Consider the following 12,123-nt stretch of genomic DNA (forward strand, 5'->3'; position numbering starts at 1 on the left):
CGTTTTCTACTGGGAAAACTAGTGCAATATTGGTGCACACTGAGTGTAATTTTATTATTCATATGTGAAAATCAGTTTACATATTTTCAGTGTTGTTCTACTGATTGTGAGTATAATTTGACAAATTGTTGTCAGTAGAACATTAAACACTGAAAATAAGTGAACTGATTTTCACATTAGAACAATAAAATTGTACTCAATGTACACCAGTGTTGCACTAGTTTTCCCAGTAGAAAACGCTGTTAAGGCCATGGCACACAAAAAACTTAAACAGTAAGACATAAGCAGTAAGGAAATCAACAGTTTGGATTCGCTACCGCCTACGTTATGTCTTAAGTTCTTGATTGTGATTGGCTGATTTGCTTACTGCTTATGCCCCAGTTTCACAAGTGTCGGTTAACTTTTAACCTTAAATTAACTAAGGGAGACGTTAAAAGGAGACGAAGAGTGAGTTAATCTAAGGTTAAAAGTTAACCAACACTTGTGAAACTGGGCCCAAGACTTATTGCTTAAGATTTTTTGTGTGCAACGGCCTTTAGTTTCTCTTGAGCATCTAAACGAGATGGGTGGCGTCATCTATCACAAACGACGTCAAACTGTGACAGAATATAACGAATGTCACGTAGATAAAACAGTCGCTCTTTATACCGACGACTATACGCGATTTCAGCGCAAATAGAAAAAAAACATTGCAAATATAAATAGAAAAGACCATTCGATATTGATTTCTTGGAACACTATGTCATTATACATGCACCAACTTACGCTGGTCTAAAAAATTATTTAGTCGTCTTATCCGAACTTATGAACGATAAACAAAATAGGTTCAATTCTGTTCATAAAGAAATTTTTCTTCGAAATTCTCAATCTCTAATTATTTGGACACTTTGCTTTCTCAGTTAATATTTAATATTAATATTTATAATCATTATTGCCAAGCAGATGCATATCGCGTACCCTTTAACAAAATGACAGAAAATATGCAAATAAATTTTGAGAAAAGAAACCTTAATGTTTTCGATAACTCGCTCAACAAATAAAATATCTCCACTTACCTTGTAAGTTGTCCAACATATACGTCAGCAGCTTGTTTGTCCCCGCAGGCTCTCCATTCCCGTACAACGTCATCACATCCTTGCTGAGCGGATTTCCTTGAAGTCCGAGCACTTGTAACTGGAACAACTTTCCTAGTTCGTACGGTAACACGCGAAGATAGTTTTGGTTCAATAACAACTCCCTGGAACAATACGATAACAGATTTCACATTAAAAAAAAAGAACTACCGAGTTTGTTATAAAAGTGAACGTTTCTTTGTTTCCTTGTGTCTGTTCTGGCATACCTGAGGTAGATGAGCTCCCCCAGTTCAGCAGGCAGACTGCGCAGCTTGTTGCTACTGAGATCCAGAATACGCAGGTTGACAAGACGGCCAATCTCAGACGGCACTCTCTGCAGGCTATTATCGTTCAGATACAAAGCTGTTAGATGAGTCATCTGCCACAAGTTGGGGCTCAAGTTCCTTATACTGCCTGTTATCTCCAACTCCGACCAATGAGATTTCTTCCCCGATTGATAGTCCTCAGGACACATGAGTGTATACATACGACGCGGGTTGGAGTTCTCATATTTGTCCTTGTGATTGCGGGACATGTTATAATATTCTACAAAAGAAAATAAAAGATTTTTTTTTAAATAAGAACATCATGTATTTGTGATCTTTTGTAGTTTAAATAACATTATAGCATATATCTCTCAGATACAATTCCTTACATAGTAAAAAGGTAAAGGAAATCATTTTATATAGTTATAAGAATCAGCTTATTAACTATTAAAATTTGAATAGTTAACACAGACAATGATTCTTATATTACTTGATACTATTTATCAGGTACATGTAGACTATATTGCTTTTGAGAAATTGGAAAGGAAAAGATGTATTTGAGAGACACACATAACAGAATTGACATGATTAATACTGGTGATAAGTCAGTCAGTCAAGTAGGTAGAACAATTTTACATCCCAGTCTACAGGAAAGAAAACAGAAAATGCAGATGCTTGTGACTCTACCAGGTGTTGAGCACGAAGAAGTCTCTTAAACTTGCAAAGTTAACGCAGACGAACAATGTTAATCGCGAGACGACGGATTTCATCTGATTTCATACTAGAGACACACCAGGTAAAAGTCCATAACCTATGACAGCGAAATGAGGTTTTTGCAGGCTATGCGGGCGGAATACGAGAGAAACTCGCCAATCTCGACGCGAAACACAACGCCGGATCGCTCAAAAGTGGTCGGGCCGCGCGTGAACATGAATTTCACCAGGTGGTGGCGAGTTTTTTCAGCGTCAACCACTGGTCCTGCCCGAGAAGGCCCATACGCTCGCGGAGACGGGCTGACGCGTTCGTCTGATTTCCACGTACGGGACGCAGCGCCGACCACCGAGAACGGCGTCCCGCGTGCGCGACGATCGTTACGTACCTTCATCTACCCCTTCAGCACAAACGAGACGCGCGGAAAGTTGTTACCGAGTGAAAATTTTCGCGTAAACAAAACTACCTTGACAAACACGAATCCTCCATTTATCAACTGCACCGATCGTGCGCCAAACGGAGCTTCCTGATTGGCCGAAACTTCCCGAAGCAGCCGACGCGACGTCGCACCGAGAGCGCAGGACACGCAATTGCCACAAGCGCACGTCGATAGGGAATATTATCTGGGCAGCGAACGCGTAACTTTTCCCCTAGAGCGGAAACGTGAAAATTAAGGCCATTGCACATAACAAAGTTTTAAGCTAAGGCTACATCTATCGTAATGTTCATCGTAAGCGGTCGTAACGCTCGTCGTAATCGCTATCGTAAGCTCATCGTATGAGTTGATTCAGCTTGAACTCTTTACAATTACGACGCTTGTCTGGCGTTACAACATAACCTAACCTGTCAGCTTTCTCGACGTGCGAAGAAAAATGTGTATCGGCTCTGCTAGGGTGCTAGGTCTACAATGAGAGTCGTAAAAATTGACCAATCGCAGTCAATTATTCTTCTCAAATTCGATTGTAATTGGTCAATTCTTACGACTCACGACTTTACGACTCGCATTGTAGACCTAGCATTAAGGCCCGGGCACATAGAAAAACTTAAAGCATTAAGTTATTAAGACGCTAATACGGCTCTTAGTGATTGGTTCATGACATCAAGATTGAACTTAAGGGGATCTCCTAAAGCCGTCTGTAATACCGACAATCGTACTTTTCGCTTTATTTTTTATTGGCTTTATGGATTTGAAAAAATCTTGCACAGAATTAAAGTATGTGCTCTACTCTGTGGACGACCACCAATTTTGTAACAAAATAAGTAAATAAGATAATAAACAAAAATCCACTTTAACAATATTTGCTTCGTATAAAAATTCTACAACTTGATGTTACAAAATGAGGGTGCAGGTCCATTCAGTAGACATCAAGGAATATCATGCCGTTTGTAGAATTAGGCTGAGACTCCAAACAAAAAAGTTAAGCGAAAAGTACGATTACGTGAACGTAATGGGTGCGTTCAGCCAATACTCCGCTAGCCTAGCAATCGTGAGCAGTCGCTCGTTTTCGCTCGTTTTCTCTCCTTTTAATCCATTGGGTCAAAAGAGAGGAAACGAGCGAAAACGAGCGACTGCTCACGATTGCTAGGCTAGCGGAGTATCGGCTGAACGCACCCAATGGCCTAGTTTACATCGATCTCTTGATACGCGTATTAAATAGTAAATAACTAGTAAATTAGTTTGATTATTGGCTGATCAGTTTAAATATACTATTTGATACGCGTATCAAGAGATCGGTGTAAACCAGGCCAATGTACGTGATGACACCGGACCAGCAGTATTGCGTGTAGCGAGAGATGGCGCAGCAATCGAAACAAGGACAGATGCCTCTCGTTAGACAAAGACAGATATAGATATATGACATAGAAAACAGGATTAGAAATGTTGACATTACCGAGGAAATTCAGGCTTCGCTTTAGGATCCCCTTACGACGGTCTTAAATAACTATGAATACCGGCCTTAGTCATAATCGTAAGGCCGTAAGAAAATAGACCAATCACAGTCATTTACTCTCCTTGAGTTCGTAGAATAATCGAGTGTGATTAGTTTATTTTCTTACGGCATTAAGGCCATTGCACGTAACAAAGTTTTAGTTTTAATCGTAAGGCCGTAAGAAAATAGACCAATCACACTTGATTATTCTTCAAGCGCGAAAAGAATAATTGACTGTGATTGGTCTATTTTCTTACAACCTTACGATTATGACTAAAACTTTGTTACGTGCAATGGCCTTTACGATTATGATTAATGGCGTTTTCGATTTGCGATTCAAACCGACTCGGGTCGCATCATGTATACAGGATTTTAGCATTATTGACGTGGAATACATACGTATGTATGTAGGTATTCCACGTCCATTTTGTTGCGACCCGAGTCGGGTCGAGTAAATCGAAAACGCTAAATGCTGGGTCTACAATGCGAGTCGCAAAGTCGTGAGTCGCAAGAATTGACTAAGGCCCGGTCTACAATGGATGTCGGAAGTCGGAGTCGTAAGAAATTAACCAATCACAATCTATTATTCTCCTTGCGGTCGAAGAATAATGAACTGTGATTGGTCAATTTCTTACGACTCCGACTTCCGACATCCATTGTAGACCGGGCATAATCACAGTCGAATTTGAGGAGAATAATCGACTGTGATTGGTCAATTCTTGCGACTCACGACTTTACGACTCGCATTGTAGACCCAGCATAATACTTAGGCTGCGTTCCTTTTGACGCTTTCAGCGCTGAAAGCGTCGCTCCATCTCTATTTGATATTCAATGTGCAACGGAGATAGAATAATGCTTACAGCGCTGAAAGCATCAAAAGGAACGCAGCCCTAGCATTACGTTCTACGAAAGTTGTGTGTGTCGGGCCCTAAAGGTTATTCTACATAGAAGTCGTAATCGTGAGTTGTAAGAAATTGACCAATCACATTCGAAGTTGAGGAGAATATTCAATCTGTGATTGGTCAATTTCTTACAACTCACGACTACGACTTCTATGTAGAATAATCATAATGCGGGTCGTGGGTCGTGGAAAATTGACCAATCACAGCCGAATTTGAGGAGAATAATCGCCTTGGTGCCACTCAATCACGAAAAAAAAAGAAAATCGGGTTTTAATGGATCTAGTAGCACGTGTATGGTAGTTCCCGCAGAAATGTCGAGTACCGTTTATGCTTGCCATAAAATTCATTGTTATATTTCAATAGTATTAGTCGGTTACAATCAAAATTTTTTCAATTACTTCCGATTTATCTAAGAAATATTCAGGAGTCATGTCAGACGGCATCACTGAGAGGAAGAACAATTTGTTCGAAGGTGAATAATCAACGATTCTTTTTTAATTATGAAGGAGAGAGGCTTCCTCACCAATTTGGCTAAAACTTCACAATTTTGTGTATTTTGGTGCGTAAAACATGAATCTATAAGTTAAAATTGTCGCTCTCAATTAAGAAAAAAGTTATTAAGTACTAAAGTTGATACTTGCGTGGTTAGGAGATGTCTGTCATTTATTATACTTTGTATTTATAAACTAGAAGAGTTTCAACTATTCTCTTCTTTAACAAAAAACATAAATTATTACTTTCTTTGGAAAATATGGAAAGTTGCAGTTCTGTTGTACTGAATATGCCACAAGATATTGAATTAAATGGTTAAAAAAGATAATAGAAATAGAGTTATTATACTTTTTTTAAAGCAGAAAATAAAATTGGCATATTGGAAAGTCTATAAATACAAAGTAGCCAAATTGGTTAGAAAACCCCTCTTCTTCATAATTACCATTCTTTGAAACCAGCAATTATCTCACTTAATTACCAAAAATATATTATGATTTTTATGATAACGACGTGAGTATGAATTATGACAGTTGTATGTTATAGATTTTTACAAAACCGACAACTTTGATGATAGCGAGTTGCAGGCTCGATTGTATGAAGGAATCTACTATGATTTCTCGATTCAAACTGATTCGGACATTAAAGGTGATTCAAGAACCACAGATGCTCCAAGGATGATTCAACTTGATAGCATGACCACTGAGACGAATGTTAAATCAGACATGCTGCAACACGAATCTGAAGAGCAACCTTTGGCATCTAAAACCACTGGAGGTAAAGCTAGTAAAACTAAGAAGTCGAAAATATTAATAGAATGTTATGATTAGAATACTTTAAAAAAGAATTCCATTGAATTGCAGAACAATTAATTTGCAATAATATGTATATACGATATTCAGCAGATTCTCAGACGATGCCCTCTACAGATCGGACAGAATTTACTCAAATCAATACATTGGCTGGTAGAGAGATGAATCCTTCGGCACATGGATGTGACAATGGAAGTCCAGAAGATCTTCTAGTTACACAAGGAAAGGAAAACGAAGAAAATTCTTCTAAAAATTATAAATCTTCCAAATATATGAAAAATGAACATCAAGAAAGCTTTGAGAAAGACCATAATGATACAGCATATTCAAAGTACAATGTTGTTTCGAAATGTGTGAAGAAACAGAGGCTTTCAGCCAAACAAACCGATAAAGATGAAGACAATTCCGACTCTGAAGAATCCATATGTGAAGTACCTATTCCACCAAAACCAGAACCGCCGCTCATAGATTTGCAAGATTCTGATGAAGAAACCAATACAAGTTCAGGGATAGATTTGATTTTGAAAAAATGGAAGAACATTGCTTCAACAAAAACAAATTCAAGAAGTACTTCAAATCATGAATTAGAAGTCATAGAAATATTAAGTAGTCGTCAGAATACATCTTTCAAAAGTAAGAATACCGATACAATAAATCCCGATAAAAGTATCCAAACATCAACTTGTGTGCAAGAAGTTACAGAAGATATTGTTTTGAATTGTACAGCAATTCAGAGAGGCGCTAAAAGTGTAAGTGAAATTAAGCAGTTGTCCAAAAGTACCGTGGCAAATCAAGGAAGTAAATCAATTGAGGATAAAAATCAAAACTGCAAAAAAAAATCACCTCAGAATAAGTTGAAAAGAAATAACGAAAATAATACTAATCTTCAACAAGAAATGTCTGTAATATCAGGAAAAAAATCACAAATAAGGATGCAACAAAATATTGACAAAAGTAATGTATACAATGTTAGGCATACAGATCAAGACAATACAAACTATGGATTGCGTGACTCGGGACTGGAGTCATGTAATCCAGCAATAGACGGGAAGAGACAATGCAATAACGAGGTTGACAACCATCCTAAACAAAAGCGACAGTGCACGATACAGCAGAATAACGAAGACGTTATGCCGCAAGATAACAATGGTGGAAAAAAAAAGAACGCAATGTGTAACGAGTCAATATCGGAGGAGATGAGACATTACTACAACTCGAGTCATGGCCAAGAGAATTTTGACGTTGGAAAGTTACAGCAAGGGATGTCAAAAGATCCACGAATGTGGGCGATCCTCGATGAAGACTTAATGCCGTGTCCCTCTAGCAGACGTAGATTTTGGAACGTCAAATGCACTAATTGCCATCAGGAAGGCCACCAGCGCTATGATTGTTTATCACCACGTAGAATATCGTGTTGCCACATGTGCGGTATGAAGGGCCACATGGAGTTTCGATGCCCGCAGAAGATGTGCATGACATGTGGTAAGCAGCAGAACACATTTCGTAACACGTGTGAATATTGTCGCGTTCTATACTGTACTATGTGTAATTCGGTAGGACATGAACAAGAGCAATGTCCTGATCTTTGGCGACGATACCATCAGACGATCGACATGAATAGTGCACCGCAGGACCTGGGTAACGTGATGAAGCCATCGAGATTGTTGTATTGCTGTAATTGTGCCAAGCGCGGTCATGAATCGTCCACATGCAGGGAATATCGATGGTCTGAGAACTTTCCTACTCCAGCTGTCGTCACAAATTATACAGATGGGCCCACATATGGCTCATGCGCGCCAAGTTCCTCTGGATCTAATCCCGAAACTGATTTCTTGCCGTCTGGCGCGACAGGAAGTAAAACATTGATTCCACCAAATTCTACTAATATACAACATGCAAGGACCGAAGACGTGGAACCTTCTGCCAATATAGACACGTTATCATCACGTATTAATTTTTATATTCTACCAAAAGAAGCTGAGGACATTTCACAAATGGAAGAAAATTCTTCTCCCGCAGTAATTAATATTTGGCCCATAAGAACGAAGCTCAGACAAACCAAAGTAAATAACGTAAAATTTATTGACATTATATATTCCTATGGTCATTTTCGCAACAAAAATCACCAGGACGCGCGGATGATTTTGAAAAATCTTAGTATGTATTTTTGTAGCAGAAAACCTATGTTAAAGAGTTTAATAAACCGCAAGGTTGCTCCGGTTTTTCTTAACACATTGCTTGAGAAACCAATAGAGTTTGAAGTGAAGATAGGCTTTACCAATCGTCGGAATCTACAATTACACTTACTAGGAATGAAAGAATATATAGAGGAGTTGTATGATTTGTTGAGGTATTGGCTTAACCTCCGAGATGATGAGAAAGATTATGGGATAGACGTGACTACTCCACCTATAAATCCTATAAAGATGTTCAACTTCCTGAATTCAAGAATGCCGCAACTCGAGAAAATGCGTTTCACATGTTATGCTGAACATATAGGAGGAATGAATGATCCGCGATGGATTTATAGTTGTATAAACAATGAGAAAATTAAGTTAGTACAACACGAAAAGAATACGAAAATATATAATCAGTCGCGAAAAAAGTTGTGGCGATTGCAAACCAGGCTTCTGATGATTGCCAATACGGAATCTGAACCAAATCGTTTAGTACGTATGTTTCAACTTTTTATGAGGAAATTCGAATCGGATCGACATCTGATGGGCGAAAGACTTGACACTTCCACTTATCTCAGACTTATTTTGCTTTACAATCAGCTATTTGTACCTCACACATCGGAGAACGTACGGAACATGTTACGTCGCATCGAGTTTGAGGAAAAGAAGAAGAATGATGAGAAAAATTCACAGCAGATGCAGCAGGAGATAACGGTACGTGACCAAGGAAACGTTGTGTACAATGTATATTCTTCATCCACGGCATCTTGCGTTCCACAGAACATCAACTTCGAAAATTATTCCGCAATTAATCAACAGAATAATGAAATATTAGTTGAGGGACAAAATATGAACAATATTGCGCTTGAGACGAGCAAAACAACGGATCGCAGTTGCGATGAGATAACAATATATTCTTCTACGCAGGATTCTAAGATTATTATGCCATTAAATATCGAGCCCGTGTCGCTTAAAGATTATGAAAGAAACGAAAGTCAATTATCAACAAGCGAAGTAAACATCGAACCTAATCTATTTGAAAATAAACGGAACATAAATGTGAATAACATGGTACACATACCACGTTTGACGAAAACACACAAAAAGAGATTAAAAAAATTAAATATCAAAATAGAGAATAGTATAGCTACAGCGGTAGGTCTTATAAGAAAGGCTCGTGCTTTTAAAGTACCACATATGATGAATGCAGCAGACGAAATGCAAAGACGGATTAGGAATCAGACAATTAGGCCCAAGCATATCAAGACGTTGTCTAAATTGGTTTTGATAGAGGAGAAATATCAAAAAGAGGTAAATGTATATTGCAAAAATTTGTAAAAGTAGTTTCTAAAAATTAATTACACGCTCGTTCAGTAATACAATGATATCACCGTCTGACATGCATCCGTATAATGTACGAAATGGTTTGGGAAGACATTCTGTACATTTAAATTGCATATGGAAAAATGTTTGTGTTGAACGATATCAAACAACCTGACAAATGTATAATATATTTGATAGAGGACAGAATATATATTATGGCAAAACTTGTAAAATATTTTACAAGTACACACAAAATTTAACCATATATATTATACTCCTTGCTATGTGAATCATTCTCGATGATTGTAAAACAACATTTTGAAATATTATTTGTTTTATGTTACACGCTACAATAAAATAAGTCAATTATTTTTTTTGTAATGCTATATTTTTGGACAAATTATTAAAGAATTCTGCCAATTTATGCTTACTTTATTATATTCATTAGCAATGAAACAATGAAAAGTATACCTTAAAATATTTATTTTGTAGCATTTCTGTCACATCTTATATAATTAACATTAATAATAATTAATTAATGATTTTATCTTGTTTTGAAAATTCTAATGTTCTAATGTTTTAACACGCTTATCATTAAACATTTTACTATTGTATTTATATAGCTATCTTGGCAATATAAAATTTTAAAATTTAAAATTTCAGACTGTTCAAATTGCATATTTTACTTGGTGCTTCCACTTTTTAAATTATTATTGTTATAATTTATTGCGCTAAATGAGTGATATAAAGATGTATACTATATGAAAATTGTTAGTTACATTTGAAAAAAAATTCATGAATCATTTAGATACAAATCAATGTTATAAACAACAAATGTTATAGAAAGTTCCAAATTGTAGTTAGTGTTACGGTTTGTACAGAATTCTTAAATAATGTATGCAATTTAGTGTATGTGTAATATATCACTCTAGTAATCACGTTCACAACCAAAGTTCGGTTTGGTTTCAATCGAATCCAACATGACACACAAGAGATAAATGTCCTTAGTCTGATTGTTATTTCTTCATTGGCGGTGGGCCGACCATTGGAGGCGGCGGTCCATTCATCGGTGGTCTCATGTGTCCCATAGGACCTATAGGGCCCATCATAGGACCCATCGGTCCCATCGGTCCCATCATAGGTGGTCTCATACCCATCATAGGAGGTGGCATCGGTCCATGCGGTCCCATCATCATCGGACCTCCTGGCCCCATCGGACCAGCTGGATGCATACCCGGCGGTGGCATCATTCCCGGAGGTCCCTGTGGCGGTACTCCGGATCTTGAGCCAAGGTTGGAGCCGAGGTTCGGCGGCGGTGGTATCGCCGCGCCCTTGTTGGCCGCAAAAGGGTTGGAGGCAATCTTACCGGCCTTGAAAGCGGCCGTCGTCGCGTCGATCAAATGCTGGGCCTGTTCCTCCATCCATTTCTGGTAGAAATACTTTACATTATCCTTGTGCTTACGACCCTGGCAATGGGTCTTCCGTACGCTCGGCGAGTCATGTGTTAAATAAGTGTCACAGTAGTCGCAATAGTATTTCGGCATCGATGCGCCTATCGATAAATTACGCTGAGCTGCTAAATCAATGCAACCTTCCGAATTTTTCTCGATTTAAATTGCAATTGCTGAGAGAGAGAGAAAGACTAGCCAACACTAGAAACTTCTAGGTTATGTGCAATATATGGGGTGCGTTCGGTTTGGACGCTCACGCGCTGTAAGTTACTCACGTTCACGTCGCACGTCGTTCGGTTTGGCGTTGTAGGCTGCGTTTCGCTATTCACTCGCAGTACTGGCAGCACTGTAAATCTGTTCCAATATACGCGGCAGTAAGCTGTCAAATGTCAAAGCGTTTTCGTGTTCATGTGACGTCTAGATATGGCTGCGTTCGGGGAGCGCGCTATTAGCGCTATTGCATCATTCTATCTTTATCGCTCATCAAGTGTAGAACAAGGATAGAATAAGCAAATAGCGCTAATAGTGCGCTCCCCGAACGCAGCCTTTGTCGTCACTCCCTACTTTCATTACTGCGGCTCGCGAGGTGAGGCATCGCAGTAAGAACATGGAGGCTATGGCGGCACCTTTGAAAAAATTGGTCCTACCTATGTGAACCTTGCACCCGACTTTCGAAAAATTAATTTTTTTGCGGAAAACGTTAGCATTTGGTTTGTAGTTGTTTGTAGTAACAAAAATTTCGTTTGTAGTTTAATACATTAAAAATTATAAACATTTAAAAAATTACTCGCACCCCACTTTGAGATAATTGAAATCCGCTTGCGCCATCTTCTTCAAAATTGTTTGTAGTTGTTTGTAGTGCTTTTCTTTTTGTTTGCAGTTGCACTGTTCAAAGTTTTTAAATTTTTGCAATAAACAAAAAGAGTAACTTTGCCAATTTTGGAGATAT

General features: G+C 38.2%; 3 protein-coding genes across 7 annotated transcripts; 1 reads left to right on the top strand and 2 right to left on the bottom strand.

Annotated features, from left to right (window-relative positions):
* Window positions 1-884: 884 nt before the first annotated feature.
* LOC112455905 (CCR4-NOT transcription complex subunit 6-like) lies at window positions 885-2,603 on the bottom strand. Its single transcript, XM_025018125.1, has 4 exons — window positions 2,478-2,603; window positions 1,340-1,658; window positions 1,056-1,237; window positions 885-958 (listed from the first exon to the last, which is right to left on the bottom strand). The coding sequence occupies exons 2-4, from the start codon at window positions 1,645-1,647 to the stop codon at window positions 900-902; spliced, it is 549 nt and encodes a 182-aa protein (XP_024873893.1). The 5' UTR covers window positions 1,648-1,658; window positions 2,478-2,603; the 3' UTR covers window positions 885-899.
* Window positions 2,604-5,191: 2,588 nt separating this feature from the next.
* LOC112455903 lies at window positions 5,192-10,093 on the top strand. Of its 5 annotated transcripts, none has more exons than XM_025018121.1 (4): window positions 5,192-5,394; window positions 5,958-6,188; window positions 6,314-8,892; window positions 9,001-10,093. In XM_025018121.1, exons 1-4 carry the CDS (start codon window positions 5,352-5,354, stop codon window positions 9,736-9,738), a joined length of 3,591 nt encoding a protein of 1,196 aa, XP_024873889.1. In that variant the 5' UTR covers window positions 5,192-5,351; the 3' UTR covers window positions 9,739-10,093. The 5 variants fall into 5 exon arrangements, with proteins under 5 accessions (XP_024873889.1, XP_024873888.1, XP_024873891.1 ...); XM_025018120.1 differs by having other exon boundaries at window positions 6,314-7,705; window positions 7,781-10,093; XM_025018123.1 differs by having other exon boundaries at window positions 5,945-6,188; window positions 6,314-10,093.
* Window positions 10,094-10,435: 342 nt separating this feature from the next.
* LOC112455904 (U1 small nuclear ribonucleoprotein C-like) lies at window positions 10,436-11,441 on the bottom strand. The gene has a single exon (XM_025018124.1). It carries the CDS (start codon window positions 11,265-11,267, stop codon window positions 10,740-10,742), a length of 528 nt encoding a protein of 175 aa, XP_024873892.1. The 5' UTR covers window positions 11,268-11,441; the 3' UTR covers window positions 10,436-10,739.
* Between the last annotated feature and the right edge of the window lie 682 nt (window positions 11,442-12,123).

The sequence above is a fragment of the Temnothorax curvispinosus genome, unplaced genomic scaffold, assembly GCF_003070985.1.
Source record: "Temnothorax curvispinosus isolate PA1 unplaced genomic scaffold, ASM307098v1 QBEX01006494.1, whole genome shotgun sequence".
Taxonomy (NCBI): domain Eukaryota; kingdom Metazoa; phylum Arthropoda; class Insecta; order Hymenoptera; family Formicidae; genus Temnothorax; species Temnothorax curvispinosus.

Excerpts from the sequence above, each read along its gene's own strand:
- LOC112455905 (XM_025018125.1), bottom strand. The coding sequence starts at position 1,647 with ATGTCCCGCAATCACAAGGACAAATATGAGAACTCCAACCCGCGTCGT. Across the intron at positions 1,238-1,339 it reads GGGGAGCTCATCTACCTCAG|GGAGTTGTTATTGAACCAAA; the intron begins GTATGCCAGAAC and ends GTATTGTTCCAG. Across the intron at positions 959-1,055 it reads TATGTTGGACAACTTACAAG|GGTACGCGATATGCATCTGC; the intron begins GTAAGTGGAGAT and ends ATTTTGTTAAAG.
- LOC112455903 (XM_025018118.1), top strand. The coding sequence starts at position 5,352 with ATGTCAGACGGCATCACTGAGAGGAAGAACAATTTGTTCGAAG. Across the intron at positions 5,395-5,957 it reads GAAGAACAATTTGTTCGAAG|ATTTTTACAAAACCGACAAC; the intron begins GTGAATAATCAA and ends TGTATGTTATAG. Across the intron at positions 6,189-6,313 it reads GGCATCTAAAACCACTGGAG|CAGATTCTCAGACGATGCCC; the intron begins GTAAAGCTAGTA and ends TACGATATTCAG.
- LOC112455904 (XM_025018124.1), bottom strand. The coding sequence starts at position 11,267 with ATGCCGAAATACTATTGCGACTACTGTGACACTTATTTAACACATGAC.